Source organism: Notolabrus celidotus, chromosome 6 (genome assembly GCF_009762535.1).
Source record: "Notolabrus celidotus isolate fNotCel1 chromosome 6, fNotCel1.pri, whole genome shotgun sequence".
Lineage (NCBI taxonomy): Eukaryota > Metazoa > Chordata > Actinopteri > Labriformes > Labridae > Notolabrus > Notolabrus celidotus.
In genome coordinates this window covers 81,782-105,485 of record NC_048277.1, presented here as the reverse complement: position 1 = coordinate 105,485, position 23,704 = coordinate 81,782, and the positions used below count along the sequence as shown (strand labels likewise).

Sequence of the window (23,704 nt, the reverse complement as noted above, 5' to 3'; positions counted from 1 at the left end):
CCTGCAACCTTTGATGGTATATTTTTCCTTTCTCAGGCTCAGGTTCTGTTTTTTCTGGTCATCATGGTGTCCTTTGCCAGTTACATAGTTGGGACAATCATTCCAGCCTCACCAGGGAAACAAGCCAAAGGTTTCTTTAACTACAAAGGTAAATATTCAGTCTGCTCTGGAAACATTTTACAAAGCCTTGAAAGACAGTGGATCTCTTCTTAATCCATTGCCGAGAGGCATCATTTAAAAAAGGGGAGAAAAAAATCAATGATCACCAACACTCTATGGCACATTGTCAGAAGAATGTGAAAACTTTTTGTTGGAAATGAACTTCAGTTAACTGAGTATTTCAAACTTAACAGCTGACATCTTTACTACCAACTTTGTGCCCGACTGGCGAGGGCAAGAGGGCAGCTTCTTTGGTATGTTCTCCATCTTCTTTCCATCTGCCACAGGCATTCTGGCAGGAGCTAACATCTCTGGAGACCTGAAAGTATGTTAGCTTTCTTATTGCTCCCAGAATATATTTAGGCTAATATGGATAGATTGTTATCATCATGAAAATAAAAAGATAAAAAACATTTTGCTTGAATGTTTCAAACACCATCCTGTTCTTGCACTAGCATACTATGTTCTGTTTATGGAATGTATAACCAAACTGTGCTTTCTAGAATCCAGCTGTGGCCATTCCCAAAGGAACACTAACAGCAATTTTCTGGACCACCATCTCCTACCTGATCATCACTGCCACCATTGGTACTGTACATCATCTCTGCCAACCAAATCTGTAAAGTTCATTGCCCTTTTACTCCAAATTGAAATTAGTAAACCTTTGTTATTTAGGTATGTTGTATGCCTGTCCTGGCGACAGCCTGGGCCCAGAAACTATGCTTGTGCATTGGCCTTACATCCATCCGGCCCTAAGCCCTGTATCTTCATTGCTTAGCAGTTTGTACCATTCTTATTCAAATCTCTTGAATATTTCATGTATCAAAAAGAGTGAGATTTTCCATAATTTGGCTTTGGCAAAGTTAAACCCACTGCATTTTATGGGTCAAAGGTCACTTTCAAAGCTAATCTGACCCATTTCTTTGAGCCCTGTTTCTCTGGAGTAACCTCGAGATGAGTACATTTTATTTTGTGGAACGTCTACCCTTGAATTCAAGAATGAACTGTTCAGAATGTAGTGGATAAAGGTAGTATTCAGTTCAATTTGACAACTATTATTATGTGTTTTGTTCACATAACAATTATGATGTGATCGGCAGTGTTCATTTTTGCAGCTATTTTAGATTTACTTTTAGTCTTTAGACGAAAATGCCTGTTAGTTTTAGTCACATTTTAGTCTTTGATTTTTGCCAAAACATTTCCTCTCTTTGAAATAATTCATGTAGTTGATCAGATATTTGTTTCAGGGTTGTACCAAATCGTCAACATTTCACGCTTTTAACACCTTCTCTTGTGTAAGATTTTAAGTGAAATAATTGAGTCTGTCCCTGCTAAAAATTCGAAAGAAAACATTCTTGATGTGACCACTATGAAGATATTTTGATTCTCTTAATTCAAATGAAAATGCCATGAACACAAAATACAGGGCTGTATTACACATTTACGACGGTCCCTGAATGCACCTGCAGTGACAGGCGCACTGGACAGTCAGTCAGTTCACGGCACTCTGAACTGCATCTGCATCTTTGATGACAAGGAGTTGATCAAACTTACTAAATGTGTCTGATGTTTCACCAAACTGGAATAAATCAAGCCGTAGACTCGGAGCTGTTTATGGTGATAGCGGCAAAAACTGCAAACATCAAATAGTAAACAGACATCCCTCGGTTGTGTCTTTGCCACTAACGAACACCGGGGCTAAAAATCCTCAATGAAGATGAGACAGATGCATGGAGGTGAGGAGAGCGTGTTCACAAAGCACACCTGCTGCGGGTAGTTACCAAGCTAACACTGCTAACACTGCTAACCCTCAAATAATAACTCAGCCTGTCACAGGAATACATTGCTTTTATTTTGAAAGAATAAACACAGGAAAACATGGGTTTTGAATGTTCAGCAGTCCGCCACTAATGTTTCCATCTCAAAAATTAAACATAAGTTCATCAGAGTTTTTGAGAAACACAAGCTGTGTGTTGGTTTCTAATGTATTTATGAGTAATAACTCATCCATGTTTGTGTGTATTTGTTTTCAGCATCTTGTGTAGTGCGGGATGCCTCTGGCCTGTTAAATGACACCCTGGCATCCAACAAGAACTGCGTGGGTATAGCTTGTCAGTATGGATGGAACTTCGATGAGTGTATCCGCAACAACACATGTATCTACGGCATCAGTAACTACTATCAGGTACACATAACTTCACTGACTGACATGACAATTTGTGACATGTCTCTACTCCACAAACTGTTTCTCATTGTGAAGCGTTGCAAAACATTGTTGTTGTTGTTGATTTATATAAAGGCATGGGCCTTGCATAATTTTGTACAAAGCCTTCTATTTAATCTGATCTCTTGTTGCCCCCTGAGGCAGTCAGAGAAAGACTGTATAAAAACTGAAAGCATCATGTCTATGAATGTTGCATGAATCTAACAGTGCTTCCCCTGGTGAGAGAGGTGAGCCTCATAAGTAAACAGATCATCTGTGTCTCTAGTCCATGAGCTTGGTGTCAGCCTTCGCTCCTCTAATCACTGCTGGGATATTTGGAGCAACACTGTCCTCTGCTCTAGCCTGTCTGGTGTCTGCTCCCAAAGTATTCCAGGTACACACACACACACACACACACACACACACACACACACACACACGCACACGCACACACTTTCCTACAAAAACAGCATATTTGATGTGTCATTTTTTCAGCAAATTTCCAAATTATAATTTGAACCTTGTTCCTCTTTGAACACAAGTGTGTATTTCTTTGGGTGCTTTCACACCTGGATTGTTGGAGGAGTCGTTCCAGAAAAAGATGTAATTTCTCTTCATGGCTCGTCTCATTTGGACGTATGTGAACACAGCAATCGCACTCTGAAGCAGCACAAAAAAATGAAAGCCAAAATCGCCAAGAAGAGCTGGTCTTGCAGTAAGAATGCAATCAACCCAGCAACCAAAACAAATAGCTGCTTGACCAATAACACTATAATAGTAGGCAATTAGAAATAGATGCAGTAATACAGCTATTGGGCAACTTTAACGGTGACATATCATGCAAAATCAACTTTTTAATGGTTCTCTACCTGAAATATGTTTCCCTGGCATGTCTACAAACCCCCTGAAAATGAGATGTCACAACGTCATCTGGCCTGTAACGGAGTCAGAGCTCGGAGCTTGTTCAGCCCATAGACTGTATAAAATACAACTCAACCCCTCCTCTGTTTTTCATTACCTGCACACGTGTGTGCTAACAAGGAGCTTAGGAGGGAGGCATGCTAGTTGTAGGCTGTCTTAATAAACACAAAGGTCGGTTTTACTCCCCACGTCTGCAGATTTGAAGATCTAGTGGATGATTTTTATTTTTCATTGAAAAGTGCTTGCGCTAGTTAGCATAGCCACATAGCTACATGTTTGTAGCTGTGTACCAAGACACACGTCGACATACTGACAAGTAAAACAACAACAAACACAAAATCTGTGACCAATGGTTCAGAAAGGTCCTGCTGCAGGTGCCTCTCTGTCAGGATCAGATTCTGGATCAAATTCAGAGGGTTGAAGTAACACGGGTCTGTGAGCAGCCATGTCTATGCAGCCAACATAGATCAACGTGCTGGAGAGCCGAGGCCACATCCACTTCCTGAGGGGGCGTGGTCAGAGAGCTCATTCTAGTTTAAAGGGACAGACACAGAAAACAGCCTGTTCTGAGCAGGGCTGAAGAAGAGGGTTTTTCAGGCAGACCAAAATCTGTTTTCAAAGTGTTTTTTTGAGCAATAAACTTTAAAGACATGTTTTGGGGACCTCTTAGACCAATATATTTTGATGAAAAAGAGCAGAATATGTCACCTTTAATTACAACTGATAGCACAATAGCGATAGGATAAGGTTACTCACCATCTCCATCCAATTCAATAAGGGCCAAGGAGCAGAAGAGCTAAGTGTAACAACATGTTTTTTTGTGAGTGGTGTCAAACATTTGAGATTCATGGTCATCTGCCTGAATGTTAGAGACATTTTACTTCCTTGCTGCTCCAAGTCAACCCATTACTTATTTGGTTGGTAGGTTAACTGGCTAACGTTAGCATCTAGTGCATGGCTTTTCTTTACCTACTAGGGAAATGAGACTGTGGCATAGCGATATGAGAACAGCCCTACAGTGGTCCGTTGATGTGTGCTTTGCCCCCTTCACAATATTGCAGTATGAACAAAATATAACCCAAGGAAAAAATGTTAATATGAGTCATCATGTGAAACAGAAGAAAAGCAAACCAGCTTTGAGTGTGAAAGTACCCTTACTTATGAACTCTGTTCATTTCCTTTTGTTTTGTCTCGTATTTTTTCTCTTCATAGTGTTTATGCAAAGACAAACTCTACCCTCTAATCGGCTTCTTTGGAAAAGGTTATGGAAAGAATGATGAACCACTCAGAAGCTACCTGCTGGCATACATCATTGCTGTCTGCTTCATTCTCATTGGTGAGACTTTGAGTGAACCTCTTGATGATGGGAAAAAGAAACATACCAAACTAGTCTGAGTGTTAAGGGGAATGTCATCAAGCCTACTGAGAATATTATGAGATTATGAGCAGGAGTAAGGTTGAACCAGAAAATGTATCAGACATTAGTATCAGCTGACAGGAGTTTACAAAATGAGGATAAAAAAGTCTTATCTATGCGGCTGTATGGCAAAACAGAACTGTAATTAAAGCATAGGAAGATGAAATACACTTTCATTTATGACCCAAACAGACTTACAGTTATCATTCTCCACACATCAGTCCTTGTTACATTTCTGAAACTTCACTCTGGTGAAGAGATTGTTGTGTCATTGGGATGTAACAATATCCAAATCTCACAATACGACAATATTGTGACCATGTGTCCATGATTTATTGTGCAAAAAAAATAATGATAATAAATGAAGACTCTAAAAAAATCTATTTATATAGCTAGCTCAAGTAGTTTGTGATGTCCAACGAATGTGGTGAGGAAGATGCTCTCTGCTTGCTTGAGGCTCTGTGTAAGTTCAGCCCTTGTCTCTTCTAGAGAACTGGTAATAGTGTTTGACCAAAGTATGACTGTGATGGAAATTTATATTTTTGCTCCAGTGTGTTTGGTAGCTGTCAGTATCCTTTGTTATCCACCACAGACAATGGCCTTGGGTCTGGTTATATGTTCAGGGATACATCCTGTGATCTCTTGAGCTCTCTCACTGTCACAGAAAAGTGAGGCTGTGAACCCTTCCTTCAGAATATTTTGGTGAGGCTGCATTTTTTTTCCTTGCAACTTCTTTTCAATGTGACGATATGCTCAGTGGCATGAAACAATCGTTTTCCCTGTTTTTGGTTTATCTGTCACCTTTTCTCAATTCTAATTTATTGACACAGAGGAACTGAAAAAGCTTCCAAATGTCAGATTTAAAAGCCCCTGGAGCATCCACAATTTCAAATCATTTTTCTGTCCTCCCTCTCTACTAAAGACAGTGTCTGCTATTTTCACTGTCGGCAGCGAGCAGAGTGCAAGACATGATGGGCATGCATGGGACGTCCCGATGGTCTCTGCAGTTCCCACTTCCCTCCACTATGCTCCACTTGTGCTGAAACAAAACACTTCTTGCCTGGAGGACCTATTGTTTAATACCATCACAGGCCCACGACAGACAATCAATCAATCTTTATTTGTATAGCGCCAAATCACAACAAACGTTATCTCAAGACTCTTTTACAAACAGAGCAGGTCTAGACCACTCTATGTCAAATTATGAACAGAGACCCAACACCAAGACAGGATAAGCCTCAGTCTGACCCCACCTTAATCCACCATGAGCATTGCACCTCACAGTATTTAGCTAGTCACAGAGGAGAGGACAAACTTCCTTTAACAGGCAGAAACCTCGAGCAGAACCAGACTCATGTTAGACAGCCATCTGCCTCGACTGAGTTGGGTCTGGAAAGAGGGATAGAGGGGAGTAAGAGAGAGAGGGAGCGGTGATAGTGATGAGATGAGTAGTAGTAGCTGTTGCTTGGAATCCAGAACGTCCGGATCAGCTGGAGTCTGGAACGTCCACAGCAGGAGGACTTTTACGGCAGCTCGACAGCATCATGGTACTTTTGTCCACATGATATTGCGAAATTGACGATACTGTTACATCCCCATTGCATTCCATGAACACAAACAAGAGTAACAGATATATCTGTTTACAATTCAGCTAAACAAGCTCTCAAAAGGAGTCGGTCCTTAAGGATTGTAATCATGATCTCATTTTGTGCTTTTCATGAGGTCAACAACTCTCCACCCAACAGAAGACACAGTAGCAGATCTCCGGGAGCTCTCTATATTGGTTTGATCACCACTTTGCAAATCAAACTAGATACGCTCTTTATTTGTAAAGCAGAAGAAGTTTGGTTAGCTATTATAGTTTATTAGTCATTTATATAGTTAAGTAGTTTATGACAGCTTTGATACATAATCAGGAGAGGGAGTATGTGCTATATCTGTTTCTTGTAAACCCCTCATGAGAATATGTGGTGCAATCTGAATCCACAGGGGATTGTGAACGATAACAATATTACTTAAAACTTTTGAAAAACAAGAGTACATCATGGTTCTGTTAAACTTGTTGTTTCTCTCCACCAGCCGAGCTGAACACCATCGCTCCCATCATCTCCAACTTCTTCCTTTGCTCCTACTCTCTGATCAACTTCAGCTGCTTTCATGCCTCCATCACCAACTCACCAGGTGAAAAAATTCAAAAACTGCAAGTGCTGTATCAATCAATCAATCAATCAATCAATCAATCAATCAATCAATCAATCAATCAATCAATCTTTATTTATATAGCGCCAAATCACAACAAACGTTATCTCAAGACGCTTTTACAAACATAGGAGGTCTAGACCACACTATGTCAAATTATGAACAGAGACCCAACACCAAGACAGGGTAAGACTCAGTCTGACCCCACCTTAATCCATCATGAGCATTGATTGCACATCGCAGTATTTAGCTAGTTACAGTGGTGAGGAAAAACTTCCTTTTAACAGGCAGAAACCTCAGGCAGAACCAGACTCATGTTAGACAGCCATCATGCCTCGACTGAGTTGGGTCTGGAAAGACAGATAGAGGGGAGTAAAAGAGAGAGGTGATAGTGATGAGACGAGTCGTAGAAGCTGTTGCCGCTGGAGTCCAGCACGTCCGTATCAGCTGGAGTCCAGATCGTCCACAGCAGGAGGACGTCTACGGCAGCTCAGAGGAACCTACGTGACAATGGAGCTCAGGGACTCCAGAAAGGTCTATGGTTAGTAACTTTAATGGGACAGGCAGAGTTAAAGTAAGTGATGAAGGGGTTGGGGGGAAGGGGGTGAGCTAGGATCCCAGTGTGTCAGTGTGCCAGTTCCCCCGGCAGTCTAGGCCTATAGCAGCATGACAAAAGCTGGTCCAAGCCTGATCCAGCTCTAACTTTAAGCTTTATCAAAAAGGAAAGTTTTAAGTCTACTCTTAAAAGTGGAGAGGGTGTCTGCCTCCCGGACCCTGACTGGTAGATGATTCCAAAGGAGAGGGGCCTGATAACTGAAGGTTCTACCTCCCATACTACTTTTAGAGATTTTAGGTACAACTAGCAAGCCTGCATGTTGGGAGCGTAGAGTTCTAGAGGGGTAATAGGGCACGATGAGCTCTTTAAGATACGAGGGTGTCTGATTTTTAAGGGCTTTGTAGGTTAAAAGAAGGATTTTAAATTCAATGGATGAGGGATATAGACAGGAGGTGCTACATAGCACAGTTTCATGAGCAGGACCCCACCTCAACCGCGCCTCTTCCAGCTCTATTAAAAACTACAGGGTCACGTCAGCATGTTTACATCAATGTATTTACGACCTGCTTATGGATGACATCATCACATGGCATCAACAAGCCCGACACCAACGCCAAATTCCATAAATATTAATAAAATAAATAAATTTGATTCAACTCAATACCTTCCTTCTGACAGTCAATACTGGGATTCTGGAACCTTTCAACTAGAATCAGGTCCTGCAACATCAACATGGCCAGTAGAGACAGTGCATCGAGATGATCAAAAATAATAATAACAATAATAATAGACTTTTGTTCCAATTTAAATTACTAAGGATGGTGCTACTGTCAGTAATGTCTTCAATCGGCATTCCGACAAAAGCTTAGGAGTCATCTTTGCTGGAAGACGCTCATGTTATGTGATATCAATGCTGTAGTAGAGGAGGATGTAGACATTAACAATGATATTGCTGATAATGATGATGTTGACAAATTGATCACTGTTTTTGATTATAAAGTTTTCTTTTAATTAGATAGATTGATCTACTTTTTTGGGCACTTGCTGATCTCATTCCCTCCTGTCTAAATCTGTGCTTGTGTTGCACTCACGCTTAAACGTACATAGCTTTAGTTTAGACAAAAGACTCTGCTTATTCAAATTTTAACATTGCTACATCATTATCCTGCACTGTACCATTAAGGGCATTAGGCTTTGAGATTCCAGCATCCCCACCAGCCTCCACCATCAAACGCCAGAAGCCGCTCCAGCCGAGTAACCTGGCAACTTGATCCCAACATCCCCTGTAATCAATATCAGCAACGGCCACAGGCAAACTTCTTGCCAATTACCCCCAATGATCAAAACAATCTGCTTCAGTTAAGGAACTTAGCTAATAAACGGGATACCAGTTTTCCCTGCCAGCTACCACCATCATCTACTGCTGACTGTCCATTACCACGAACAATCAAAGAAATGTGCTCCTGCCAGGCACCAGGACGCCACTGCCCAGAAACCATTGCAAGCCCCACCAGAAGGGGCAACTTAACCCAGATGCAGGGGGCCTCCTGCCATAAACCATCAAATGCCACTAGTTGACCCACTATGGATGCCAGAAAGCAGGGTTTTGGCTCCACCTCTCCATGACCAGCAACCAGCAGAGGCATTTGGCACCAGCAGGATCACTTGGCATCAGGATGCCACTGTCTCCAGCTGTCTACCAGCAGTCACCTTTGCAAATCACAGGAGCACTCAGTACTAGGATGTTGGTGCAACGTTTCCTCTACCATCTGCCACCATAGCAAGTTGTACAAGAAGGGACACCTGGTCCCTGCGCCTCCCACCATCTACCTGCAGCTGACATAGTGACCTCCTTATGAACTTACTCTGGTCTAAAGCTTTACCACTGTCGCAGCAAACTTAGCTTGAGCTTCTTGTTTTTTCAGTATCAGTTTAGCTTGGTCTAAAATTTTACCACGGTGGCAGCATAACTTACACACAATAGCCCAGCTGGCATCCACCAACTTCACTCAATCCTCAATAGTATCTCCTTCAGTATTCAAACTCTTTCATCTCCCCTCCAACACCAGTACTCACTAATCTCCATAAACAAGTCACTGATAAAATCACCAAGCTTCACTTAATTCGGACCCAGTTCCTCCATATTTGGAACTGACGATCCACATGAAAATCCTGCACTAGTAATACAGATCATTGAAACATAGCCTTTTGATTCTGGTCCAACCAACTCCTCTGACACTTCTCACCTCATCTAGCATTTCTCCTGTTTATTACTCGGCACACTGCTTCCGAATTAGAGGCACTATTAATCTTGTCTAGCAGCCCAGAACTCTTTATAGGAATAATGAACTGGTGGTCCTCCGTAGCATATCACAGCCACTTCCTTCCAGATTTGAAAGATCTTAGACCGGCTCAACACAGTCTTTCATAACCAGATGTTTTTGAAGTTCATGGTCTTACCATAAACTAGAAGCTGCGTTGCAGACATTCTTCAAACACAAGTTCCTCTTTATTCAGATTCTGACATCCATGAGTAAACCAAGCATGACTTATTTTTGTCATCAAATCTCATAATAACAAAAAGTACAGTACATCTTGGGCATTCAACATTGGTTCAGTACCTCATCTCATTACTTGTCATGCCAAAACACAAACCATGCATCAAAGTTAACATTCTAACAAGACAGAGAACTTCCCCTCCTGGAACATCAGCATCCAGAACCAATATATAAATAGCTTTCCTTGTGTTGCTTAGACTTTAGAAGTGATCAAGCTGGTTTTCTTTGGTTTTCTTATATGTGCTCTGAACTCACCATGTCAATCTTTATTTTGATACAACAGTTTTCCACCTGAAATGATTAAAATGCTTCTGTCAGGCAAGCCTTCACCCGTGTTCACTTCAAAATCAATCACCACTGAATCTTTTAAAGCCTTGACAAACAACTTCAAAAAGCACACCATCCGTCAATCCTGTCATTTTAAATTTGGTCCAGCATTTGCCCCCTGAATGCCTGGAAGCTACAACGGATCCCCTCATAAGCTTCCCCAAAACAGCAAGGAGTTCAGAATCACTATTGCAAGTAAATCAATAAAAATTTTCAAATTACATCCTATTGATGATGTGGTCCCTGCAAGTACTCAGTGATTTAAAGAGTAAGCAATAAAATAAAGGAGAGTTTTTGTGCTCATACATCGTGAGAGAACACTAATCTGTATGTGTGTGTCTCCAGGTTGGCGCCCCTCGTTCAGGTTCTACAGTAAGTGGCTGTCATTACTGGGAACTGCCTGCTGTGTGGTCATCATGTTCCTGCTGAATTGGTGGGCAGCCCTCATTGCCTTTGGCATTGTCTTCCTTCTTTTGGGATACACACTGTACAAGAAGCCTGGTAAACTCACACACACACGCAAAAACCATGCAAACAGTTAACCTCTTCCTCACTGTCCTGACACTTTTGCCCTCCTCTGTGGCTAGATGTAAACTGGGGCTCTTCAGTGCAGGCCAGCTCCTACAACATCGCTCTGTCCCAGTGTGTTGGCCTCAACCATGTGGAGGACCATGTCAAGAATTACAGGTCAGTAATCTGCGTTGACTCTACACCAGGGGTGTCCAAACTTTTTTCACTGAGGGCCACAAAAAGAAAATATAAAGAAGGCTGGGCCACTGTAGGTTTTGTACTTGCCTGTAATGCAGTCTATGCAAATAAAAAGGGCTGATTCATTATTCAAATTGGCTCTTAATATTTTTCAGAAAATGTTAATACGTTTAATTGATTTAATTTAGTATATTAAATATTCAGTCTTATTAACACATAATACTGTGTCACAATGTTTTAACTCACCAATGATGGGAGTATTATTGCACTTAGTGGGAGCAGTGATGTTGTGCTTTGGACTGTACGATGGCTGGCAGGTCTGCAGTGAGATTGGTGGTTGAGATGCAAAGCACATCACCGAGATGGCTGTCTGTCATCTTCGTTCTCAGTCTGCTTTTATTCAGCGTTACTAGAGAAAATGTTTGTTCACATATGTATGTTGAGCCAAACAGACTCATCATTCTTTTTGCGTGGCGCCTCATCAGAGGAAACTTTGCCTTTTCCAAGCTGCGGTAGAAGTTGGTTACAGAGAGAAGCTGATGTTGATTCTTCAGAGAATCTTCACACTGCATTTCTATCAGTTCTAATTGCAGACTTTCCTCCACTTCTTCTGCATCCACCAAGAAGGGGGCAGAGAACAGCTTGATGTTTTTCTCAATAGCAGAAAATCTTGAAAGCGCTGGCTGAATTCTGTTTGAAGAGATGTGATATCAGACACATATTTTACCTTTTTAGCAGACAGGTTGGCTTTGGGAAAAGCCGAATTGACTTAAGACAGCGTGGGGAAGTGCGCAACATTGAAGTTATGTAGCTGTGTCTCAAAAAGACAGAGTTCACACAGAATGCTTTCATGTGCGCATAAAGCTGTTGCACAAGCTGGTCCTTGCCATAGACTGTAAATAAAAGTGGACAGCGTTGCTCCGCCTCTTCACGTTGTACGGTTCTGAAGCCAAAAAATCCCTCTCCTGGGCGCAGCCATTGTGCAGCCAGAGCCTGTGAAGCCACTGTAATAATCTCCGCCCTACAGCGAAGCGTCACAAGACACTGTGACCTTTGAAGTTTCCCTCCATGGCGACTGTGAATCAAAAGAAACCCGGAAGTAAAACCCGTTTGTTAAACTCTAATAACTAACGAAAAAGAAACTTTTCAGGAAAACGAGGCCTTGAACACAAAACAGTCAAATACCAACTACATATCACCACAGCATACGGATGTGAGAAACATTCCTACGACGTGTATTTATTTTTTAAAGTTTGACTGCTCCCCCATTCAAATGAATGGGGGAGACCGATTTTTTGACATATACTGCAGCCAGCCACCAGGGGGCAGTCACACTGCTGAAAGCCTCACCACCAGCGCTGTGTCCAGCACGCTTGGTCCTTGCCTTGCAGGCTCTTGTTCAGTGCAATAAGATGACCAGTAAGATCAACCAAAAAGGGGAGGACTGCCAATCAGAGAGGGTCACTCAGTTCATGCAGAGGTCGGTCCTTCTCTTTCAAAAACTGGTCAATTTCTGATCGGAGGTAATAAAACCGCCGCGGCTCAGCCAGCACACATCAGGGTGGTAGAGGAGGTCCCCATATTCTGCATCAATTTCAGATAGGAAAGCCTGAAATTCTCTGTGATAAAGCACTCGTGCTCAAATTACATTAACTGTTTTTACAACAGTCTTCATCACATCGCCAAGCTGGACTGCTTTGGCACAGAGGGCTTCTTGGTGGATGATACAGTTCATTTTAACAGCCTCACCTCCACTCACCTGCACCTTTGCGCACACCAGTGAGGCCATTCCTTTGTGCTCGCCTTTCATTGCTGGTGCCCCGTCTGTTGTAACACCACACAGCTTGTCCCATGGAGGTTTCATCTTGTCGAATGTAGCTGACACCACTTCAAAAAGATCATTTCCCGTCGTTGTGCCTTTTAGACTCCTAAGGTCGAGCAAAAAAATGAACAGCTGTGCGGTGTCTGTGGCATCTGTGCTTTCATCACATGCAATCGAGTAAAATCAAAAGTACAAGCCTTATCTGACACTTGATTTTTTAAGTTAGCTGATCGGTCCTTTTCGCCAGGGAACTGTATTTCTGGACATTTTTACATTGTTGAAATCCTGTATTTTCTCCGGGCACATAATACCTGCGACCTTCGTGAGGCACTGTTTTATGAAGTCACCCTCTGAGAAAGGTTTCCCGTGTCGGGCGATGAGTTGAGCTACCTTGTAACTGGCAACTGTGGCATCTTCTTGAGTTTTGTTAGCACGGTAAAAGTGTTGTTGCTGGGCTTGCAGGCTAGCCCTCATTTGCTTGACTTTCTGGTCTCGCTCGGCACCAGTGTAGGCCATGTAGCACTGATGCTTAGTTTCATAATGTCGTCGGACATTATAGTCTTTCAATACTGTAACCGTTTCATTGCATACCAAACAGACACACTTCCCCTTGATTTCTATGAAGAAATATTTGTTTTCCCATCGTGTCTGAAACTTTCTGCACTGGCTTGCTATTTTGCGTTTCTTTGCTTCAGTCATGTTTAGTCACCCTGGCATTGACTAATTCTTCTTTGGGGGATTACACCTGGAGGTTTTGTGAGTAACTACGGAGAAGCTGCCGTTTACAAGCCAGCAGCGCTACCAAGAAGTATTCAACAATACAGTCAGGTGTAAGGTTCATGTTGCAATGTGGGCCATATTCCATCGTATTTTTTAAAGTTTGCTGCGGGCCAATCAAAAATAGACCCCGGGCCGTAGTTTGGACACCCATGCTCTACACCATAGTGCTAAGGGGTCTCACCTTTTTTAAAAACTGGAGTAAGAAAACTCTAATGTAAGGATTATGTGCCACACTAGTGATGGGAATTCAGGCTCTTTTTAGAGAGCCGGTTCTTTTGGATCGGCTCACTACAAAGAGACGGCTTTTTCGGCTCCCAAGTGGCTCCTCAGATGTTTTTCTTGTTTAAATTAATGTATGACCAAAAATAATGTAAAATGATATGTAAAATGAGTAACTAATGTAAAAAACATACATTATACCAAATGTTTATTATTCATAAGGCTTTATTTATATACAGTCATGGCCAAAAGTTTTGGGAATGACACAACTATTAATTTTCACAAAGTCTGCTGTTGCAGTTTTTATAATGGCAATTTGCTCATACTCCAGAATGTTATGAGGAGTGATCAGCTCAACTGCAATTAATTGCAAAGTCCCTCTTTGCCTTGAAAATGAACTTTATCACCAAAAACACATTTCCACTGCATTTCAGCCCTGTCACAAAAGGACCAGCTAACATCATTTCAATGACACACAGGTGTCACACACATTAACACAGGTGTGGGTGTTGATGAGGGCAAGGCTGGCGATCAATCTGCCATGATTGAGTGACTGGACACTTTAAAAGGAAGATGGTGCATGACACCATTGTTCCTCATCTGTTAGCCATGGTTACCTGCAAGGAAACACGTGCAGCCATCATTGCATTGCACAAAAAGGGCCTAACAGGGAAGTTTATAGCAGCGAGTAAGATTGCACCTCAGTCAACCGTCTATCGAATTATCAAGAACTTCAAGGAGAGAGGTTCAATTGTTGCCAAACAGGCTCCAGGGCGCCCAAGAAAGTCCAGCAAGCGCCAGGACCGTCTCCTGAAGGTGTTACAGCTGCGGGATCGGGCCACCACCAGTGCAGAGCTTGCTCAGGAATGGCAGCAGGCAGGTGTGAGTGCATCTGCACGCACAGTGAGGCGAAGACTTTTGGAGGAAGGCCTGGTGTCAAGGAGGGCAGCAAAGAAGCCACTTCTCTCCAGTAAAAACATCAGGGACAGACTGATTTTCTGCAGAAGGTACAGGGACTGGACTGCTGAGGACTGGGGTACAGTCATTTTCTCTGATGAATCCCCTTTCCGATTGTTTGGGGCATCTGGAGGAAGGCTTGTTCGGAGAAGACGAGGTGAGCGCTACCATCAGTCCTGTCTCTTGCCAACAGTGAAGCATCCTGAGACCATTCATGTGTGGGGTTGCTTTTCGGTCAAGGGAGTGGTCTCTCTCACAATCTTGCCTAAAAACACAGCCATGAATAAAGAATGGTACCAGAACGTCCTCAAAGAGCAACTTCTCCCATCCATCCAAGGGCAGTTTGGTGATGAAGAATGCCTTTTCCAGCATGATGGAGCACCTTGCCATAAAGCAAAAGTCATAACAAAATGGCTCGGGGAACAAAACATTAAGATTTTGGGCCCTTGGCCAGGAAACTCCCCAGATCTTAATCCCATTGAGAACTTGTGGTCAATCCTCAAGAGGCGGGTGGACAATCAAAAACCCACAAATTCTGACAAACTCCAAGCATTGATTATGCAAGAATGGACTGCCATCAGTCAGGATTTGGTCCAGAAGTTGATTGACAGCATGCCAGGGAGAATTGCAGAGGTCTTGAAAAAAAAGGGTCAACACTGCAAATATTGACTTATTGCATGAATTCTGTGTAATTCTCAATAAAAGCTTTTGATACTTATGAAATGCTTCTAATTGTATTTCATTATACCATAGAAACTTCTGACAAAAACACCTAAAAACCCTGAAGCAGCAGACTTTGTGAAAATCTAATATTTGTGTCATTCTCAAAACTTTTGGCCATGACTGTACTCAAGACAGAGCAGTGTTCTAAAAAAAATAATTGTAAAGTACAAAAAAAATAATTGTAAAGTACAAAAACAAGACTCATCTCAATTAGACAAAAATGTCCAATCTCTGATTGTATGTATATTATTTATAAACTTTGAAACCCCTTCATTAACAGCAGGTTCCCTTGACTGTCTTTATTCTTCACTTATTGCACTGATGGATAAACAGTTCTAATGTCCATGACCTGGATGACTGAGATCCTTCACAGACAGTTTTAATGTGCCTTTTCAGGTTTTTTGTGGACCCTGATTGATGACACTGTCACCTTGCACAGTCTACACTCTGCCTTTAAACAGTCTATGCCGTTGAACTGTGTCTAAAGTTTACTGTGTTTTCTGCAGTCACTCGTTTTCTCACCTTTCCAGTGCGTTCTCTGTCTGTCGCGCACGTTCTCCCTCTCGTCTCCCTCCTGTTGGTGTGCTCACTGTGCTGTGTGTCTGTAACCCCTTCCCTCCCCGTTCTGCTCAATGTAGACACGTGATTAGTCAAGACGCCACCATGTCTTGACCAATCACGTGAGGCTTTAACAGAAAAAGACGAGAGGAAAAAAAAAAAAAAAACGTCTCTCAGTCAGGGGCCGGCTCCCGTCGTTCACTTCAAAGAGCTGGCTCTCAGAATTAATTTCAAAATCCTCCTGTGCACATTCAAGGCCATTCACAACCTCTCCCCTCCGTATCTCTCTGATCGCCTCCACATTGTCACCCCCTCTTGCTCCCTCAGGTCTTCCTCCTCCCTCCTACTCTCTGTGCCCCCTGCCCGTCTCAGCACCATGGGGAGCAGAGCTTTCGGTCGCTCTGCTCCCCAACTCTGGAACTCACTCCCACCAGACATCCGTAACTCCGACTCACTACCCCGGTTTAAATCCAAACTTAAAACTCATCTGTTTCAAACTGCATTCCCTGTCTAATTGCACTGTCTCATTTTAACTTGGTGTAACTGTTTGTTTTTATTTATTTCATCACGTTCTTTTTATTTATTGTGTTTTAATCTGTCTGTAAAGTGACCATAAGTGCTTTGAAAGGCGCTTCTAAATAAAATGTATTATTATTATTATTATTATTATTATTATTATTATTATTATTTTTAGAGCCGGATCGATCGCGACCGACACATCACTATGCCATAATAAGGTGCTTATTTTTGGGATCAAGTTCTGCTTTGAGTCAAATTTAGCTGTTTCTGGATAGAACCAGGCTGTTTTCCCCTGTTTACGTCTTTACTCTAAGCTAAAATACCCAACTGCAACCTGTAGCTTTGTATTTACTTCACAAAGTGGTATCAAAACTGTTCAAATCTCAGAAAGAAAGCATTTAGAAAGTTTTCCCACAAAGCCAGTTCTTTTTAACACTAATATGAATGCATTTATGTGATGTGAAAAAAACAAAATCCAACCAGTTCTTTGAATAGTTGCAGCGTGCTTCAACACGGCACTGCAGTCATCACAGAGTACCAAAAAAAGTACAGTATCTTAAAAAACTCTGCTCAAAGTGAAGATCATGTCAAGGTCCTTGTTTCACCTGGAACTCTTAGCTGTCATTTGTCTCACCCTTCAGGCCTCAGTGTTTGGTGCTAACAGGTCCTCCCTGCAGCCGGCCAGCCCTGGTGGATCTTGTCTCCTGTTTCACAAAGAGTCTCAGTCTCATGATGTGTGGCAACGTCATCACAGTGAGTACAAGCTAACATGCACATCATCCAGAAAAGAGCACAGTGATTTTTTGGCTGGAGTTCTGATTCAGTAAAACACAGGACTGGAAATACTTACAAGTCATTCCTGTAAGGCATGTTTCAACTGTCACAATGTTTTCAGTGCACATATACAGTGGGGAAATGAAGTATTAGATACACCACCCATTTTAGCAAGTTTTCAAACTTACAAAGAATGGAGAGGTCTGTAGTTTTATCACAGATACACTTTAACTGTGAGAGACTAAATCTAAAAAAAAATCCAGAAAATCATATTGTATGATTCTTAAATAATTAATTTGCATTTTATTGCATGAAATAAGTATTTGATACAAAAGAAAAAAAACTTGATATAAAGGTCAGACGTTTCCCGTAGTTCTTGACCAGGTTTGCACACACTGCAGCAGGGATTCTGGTCCACTCCTCCCTACAGATCTTATCCAGATCTTTCAGGTTTCGGGGCTTTCGCTGGGCAACACAAAGATTTTCTATTGAGTTCAGGTCTGGAGACTGGCTAGGCCACTCCGGGACCTTTAAATGCTTCTTACTGAGCCACTCCTTAGTTGCCCTGGCTGTGTTTTTCAGGCCATTGTCATGCTGGAAGACCCAGCTACGACCCATCTTCAATGTTCTTACTGAGGTAAGGAGGTTGTTGCCTAATATCTTCCGATACATGGCCCTATCCATCCTCCCCTCAACACGGTGCAGTCGTCCTGTCCCCTTTGCAGAAAAGCCCCCCTAAACCATGATGTTTCCACCTCCATGCTTCACGGTTGGGATGGTGCTCTTGAGATGAACTCCTCCTTCTTCCTCTAAACATTGTGAGTGGAGTTTAGACCCAAAACTTCTATTGTGCTCTCATGTGACCGCATGACCTTCTCTCATGCCTCCTCTGGATCATCCAGATGGTCATTGGCGAACTGCAGACAGGCCTACATGTGCTGATTGGAGCACGGGGACCTTGTGTGCGCTGCAGGATTTTAATCCATGATGGCGTAGTGTGTTACTAATTAACCCTTGAGACTGTGGTCCCAGGTCTCTTCAGGTCATTGACCAGGTCCTCCTGTGTAGTTCTGGGCTGATCCCTCACCTTTCTCATAATCACTGATACACCAGAGGCGAGATCTTGCATGGAGCCCCAGACCGAGAGAGATCGACAGTCACCTTGAGTTTCTTCCATTTTCTAATAATTGCAACAGTTGTTGCCTTCTCACCAAGCTGCTTGTCTATTGTCCTGTAGCCCATCCCAGCCTTTCACAAGTCTACAATTTTGTCCCAGGTGCCCACAGACAGCTCTTTGGTCTTGCCCATGGAGGAGAGGTAAGGGTCTGATTGATTGAGTGTGTGGCAGGTGTCTTTTATACAGGTAACGAGTTCAAACAGGTGACATTAATACAGGTAATGAGGGGAGAATAGGAGGGCTTCTTAAAGACAAACTAACAGGTCTGTGAGAGCCAGAATATTTGCTGGTTGGTAGGTGATCAAATCATTATTTCATGCAATAAAATGGAAATAAATCATTTAAAATCATACAATGTGATTTTCTGGATTTAGTTTTGAGATTCTGTCTCACAGTCTTGTGTACTTACGATAAAATTTACAGACTTCTCCATTCTTTGTAAATGGGAAAACTTGCAGAATCTCCGGTGTATCAAATACTTACTTTCCCCACTGTAACTCTGTATATGTCAGGCTGATCCCTCTACATCAGCAGTGGACAATGCCAGCAGTGACGGTCATGTAGCCTGGTTAAACCAAAGGAAGGTAAAATCCTTCTACAGAGGTGTGGTGGCCGCAGAGCTACGAGCTGGAGTCAACATGCTGTTACAGGTAAAAATAAAAACCTCTCCATACTCTTCTGTTCTGTTTAAATGTGGCTCTATGAATGTGACGAGGAGAGTGAAAGACCTTTGAGTTTTCAGAAAGAAAAGAGATATAGAAGTACAAGTCAATCAATCAATCTTTATTTGTGTAGCACCAAATCGCAACAAACATTATCTCAAGACTCTTTTACAAACAGAGCAGGGCTAGATCAGAGGGATAGAGGGGAGTAAGAGAGAGAGGGAGCGGTTATAGTGATGAGACGAGTAGTAGAAGCTGTTGCCGCCGGAGTCTGGAACGTCCACAGCAGGAGGACGTCTACGGCAGCTCAGAGGAATCTACGAGACAAGGGAGCTCAGGGACTCCAGAAAGGTCTATGGTTAGTAACTTTAATGGGACAGGGAGAGTTGAAGTAAGTGATGGGGTGGTTGGGGAGAGGGGGGGGTGAGATAGGATCCCAGTGTTTCAGTGCGCCAGTACCCCGGCAGTCTAAGCCTATAACTAAGAGCTGGTCCAAGCTTGATCCAGCTCTAACTATAAGCTTTATCAAAAAGGAAAGTTTGAAGCCTACTCTTAAAAATAGAGAGGGTGTCTGCCTCCCTGACCCTGACTGGTAGATGATTCCAAAGGAGAGGGGCCTGATAACTGAAGGTTCTACCTCCCATACTACTTTTAGAGACTTTAGGTAGGACCAGCAGGCCTGCATGTCTGTTAACCATTTACCATTTATTAGAAGTACATTACATTTCCTGCTACATAATTATTCAGAAAGAGTTCTTTTAGACTCTATTACATTTATCTGACACTGATATTTAGTCATTATAACAACTTACAAAGTCACCAAATTAATAACTTTTGAAAATAAAATAAAAGTTTAATACCATTAAAATGTAGTACCTCTAACAAGAATTATTGCTGTAAGTATTTGGAGACTGCATTCCATTTGTTTTCATGTATTTGTAGTGTCTTATGTTTCATGCTGTGTAATGCTTTCCTTCTATTTAAAATTGCTCTGTGCTGGTTTGATTGTGTTACATTAACAGCTTTTGTGTGCACAACTTTAGATTTTATTGATAGACCTGAGTTTGGAGAACATGACATTGTATTTGAAATCAGTGTAAATTTTTAGTTCTCTCTTCTGTCCACCAGGGGGCAGGTTTGGGTCGTATAAAGCCAAATGTGCTGCTGATGGGTTTTAAGAAAGACTGGAGCAGTGACACACCTCAGGCAGCACACAACTACATAGGAATACTTCAGTAAGTACAGAGGGGATTAAAGCACCTTTTACTCTGTGTGTGTGTGTGTGTGTGTGTGTGTGTGTGTGTGTGTGTGTGTGTGTGTGGGTGTGGGTGTGTGTACTTTTGAACAGTCACTATACGCTCTAAAGCTTTCCAATATGAAAATGTGTTAATAAAACAATGTGGGTTTCAGTGATGCATTTGACCTTCAGTACAGCGTGTGTGTGCTGAGAATGAGAGAAGGACCGGATGTGCCTCATCCATCTGAATCACATGGTGAGAGTTATATTACAAAATAGCGAGTTTAGAGTGCACTTGGACATCAATGAATGCTTACTGCTCCTCCAGTAGCTGTCAGTTTTTTAGAAATAATCAAGAGCCATGCTGTGAAGAGGTGTCCAAATTCATCCATGTTTATTGGAGGTGGATGAATGGGTATAATGAATGCATATGTGCATATTCCTTCCTTTTTATTTCAGTAAATCCAGTCTTTGATGCGGTACCAGAGAGCATAAATACCATCTCTACCTCTCCCTGTGCTCAAACAAGCTCAACATGTATGTATAAGTATAAGCTATTAATTGAATTCATCATTAAGGCGTTTTTTTTCAACCAGAGGAACTTTACCCCTGAACTACGTGCGTTTCGACCGGTGGACCCAGGGTCTAAATTTAATTCATGGGTAGATAATCTCCCCCCTAAAAAGCCCCTGCTAGGGGGGTAGTACTTAGCAAAGTAATTTTAGTTTTTATTAAGATTTCAAAATATCCTCATCAGATATTTAATTATCGTCTAAAGACGTTTATGAGGGATGCATCCGGCTGAAAGTCTCCAGTTAACAGGGTCGCTGTTTAAACCAAAACACCGGTCGATCTCTGCCACGGCTTTTTGAGTTCAAAAAGATTTTAAAGCCGTGTTGAAACGTCTTTGCTACTCGCGCTTATCTCCTCTCACGTGTTGATTCAGTGAATCCATCTGTGATGAAATATAGCACCATCTAAAACAGCACCAGCTGAGTCTCTTCATGCTAACAGGCTAACTGTTGTGTTGCTCATAATGATACCTGCCTGTCCGTCTGCTTCTATGGTGTCATCTGTGATGAATGGCATTCCTCTTTGTTTTACTGCCCTCTACTGGTCTGGTGGTGCAGTGCACTTACTTTTTTTTCTCCATACGTCACTGGATTGATTTACACAATCTACCCGGGACTTCAGCCCGTGGTCGAAACGCAGACAACAATGGGGCACAGGAACCTTTTAGTTCAGGGAAAAGTAGTTCTTGAGGCTAAAAGACCCCGGAGCTCTTGGTCAAAATGCACCTTTAGTGTACAATTATTTTGCATCTAGGATAGTTTTAAAGCATTTAGTAGGCTTGGCCTGAATCCAGTGTAAATTAAGTTGTTGAGTGCATATACTGACAAATGTGACACAACTTTGTGCTCGTGTGTTCTAAATTGATGTTATTAAAATGTAATCACAAAACCCCACAATATTTTCTGTTTATAATAAACTGCTTGCAGCTTCTATTTCCATTGAAGGGAAGCCTCAGCCCAGCACCGTGTTCCAGAAAAAACAAGAAAAGAAGACCATTGATGTGTACTGGCTGTCTGATGATGGAGGTCTGATCATCTTTCTGTTGACCCATCCATCCAATTTTTAATACAATCATCTATTCATCCCCCGTCTAGTTGTGTTGATTAAAAAATAGTATACAGATTAGATGCTATACTTTCAGACATGTCATGCTGAAGAAAAAAATATTAATTTACCTTGGGTATTTCTGATATATGCTACTTTTTTATTCTTCTTCATAACACCTGAGGCAAATATTTTACCTTCAATATGTTTCATATATTTTTACTTTCACTATATTTGTATGACAGATTTATTTCCTGATTACTTTTTGAATAAGGATTTCTCAAAACCTCCTGTTACCTGTCAATCAATCAATCAATCTTTATTTGTATAGCGCTAAATCCCAACAAATGTTATTTCAAGACTCTTTTACAAACAGAGCAGGTCTAGACCACTCTATGTCAAATTATGAACAGAGACCCAACACCAAGTCTGACCCCACCTTAATCCACCATGAGCATTGCACCTCACAGTATTTAGCTAGTTACAGCGGAGAGGACAAACTTCCTTTAACAGGCAGAAACCTCGAGCAGAACCAGACTCATGTTAGACAGCCATCTGCCTCGACCTACATAACCAAACATGCTGATTTTGAACTATATTGTTTTGTAGAAACCTTAAGGTTGTTATTCCTTTTAGGATGATAAACCCATGAAGTATAAAGTTTGAATTTGCAGAATGAGATGCTGAGTAAAAGACCTGCCAGCTTTACCACACCACTCAACCACACAGCATACACAGACCAAGCTATCTGAATTTCCTCTAAAAAGCATATAACATGTTTTAACTTTTTTATCCTGAGAACATAAAAGGGCAAATCCCACTCTGCATGAACAAACCAATGAGCTATTAACTAGTTATCTGACACAACGGATTGCCTTACCAAACCAGAACTCATACTTTTACCTTTTTATACTAACCCTAACCCTCCAGTAAATTGTTCTGTTATTTATTAATACTCTGAAGAAATTTAAGAGTGCACAACTTTTGTTGGATGTGTCGGGTGTGGAGTATTTGCAAACTGTAAGTACAAATACTGACACACAAATACTGTGTGTCTGTGTGTGTGGTTCACCAGGTCTGACCCTACTGCTGCCCTATCTCTTGACTCGGAGGAAGCGCTGGGCGGCATGTAAAGTTCGAGTGTTTGTGGGAGGAGATTCAGACCAGAAGGATAAACAAAGAGAGGAGTACACACTTCAATACATTTCTCAATTATTTATTTTACTGTGAGGTTTTGTAAATTGTAGTCGCTTGCTGCGGCTCATTTGTCACAAGGTTTTAGATAACCGAGTGAAATGAAAATGTCTGAAAATCTTGATGAATTCTTCCTCTTTCCAGGGTGCTGGCCCTGATCAAGAAATTCCGTCTTGGTTTCCACGATGTTGAAGTGCTTCCTGACATCTACAAGAACCCTCAGTCGAGGAAGTAAGGCCAGTCTAGGGTTACCTTTATGAAAATAGAATAACACAGAGTGAGAGGATCTGTTTCGACTCGGCTCGAGCTGCGGCTGCCTTACGTAACATAGTCTGAAACATTTGTCAGTGTACACATGTCTGTGCAAAAGCAAAATGCCAACAATGAAACTTATCTGCTGAAAGTTCTCTCTTTGCC

The 23,704-nt window shown here is 41.8% G+C and overlaps 1 protein-coding gene across 1 annotated transcript in view; it reads left to right on the top strand.

The window, feature by feature from the left end:
* slc12a3 (solute carrier family 12 member 3) overlaps positions 1–23,704 on the top strand; it is a 33,307-nt gene that overhangs the window by 6,080 nt on the left and 3,523 nt on the right. The window contains exons 7-23 of the mRNA XM_034686512.1: positions 37–148; positions 354–484; positions 663–747; positions 2,193–2,344; positions 2,649–2,756; positions 4,496–4,619; positions 6,780–6,881; positions 10,686–10,841; positions 10,928–11,027; positions 17,268–17,379; positions 19,090–19,227; positions 20,368–20,474; positions 20,650–20,732; positions 20,936–21,013; positions 21,976–22,074; positions 23,169–23,280; positions 23,432–23,518. Coding sequence (XP_034542403.1) covers positions 37–148; positions 354–484; positions 663–747; positions 2,193–2,344; positions 2,649–2,756; positions 4,496–4,619; positions 6,780–6,881; positions 10,686–10,841; positions 10,928–11,027; positions 17,268–17,379; positions 19,090–19,227; positions 20,368–20,474; positions 20,650–20,732; positions 20,936–21,013; positions 21,976–22,074; positions 23,169–23,280; positions 23,432–23,518 — 1,886 coding nt within the window. The remainder of the gene's footprint in view (positions 1–36; positions 149–353; positions 485–662; positions 748–2,192; positions 2,345–2,648; positions 2,757–4,495; positions 4,620–6,779; positions 6,882–10,685; positions 10,842–10,927; positions 11,028–17,267; positions 17,380–19,089; positions 19,228–20,367; positions 20,475–20,649; positions 20,733–20,935; positions 21,014–21,975; positions 22,075–23,168; positions 23,281–23,431; positions 23,519–23,704) is intronic.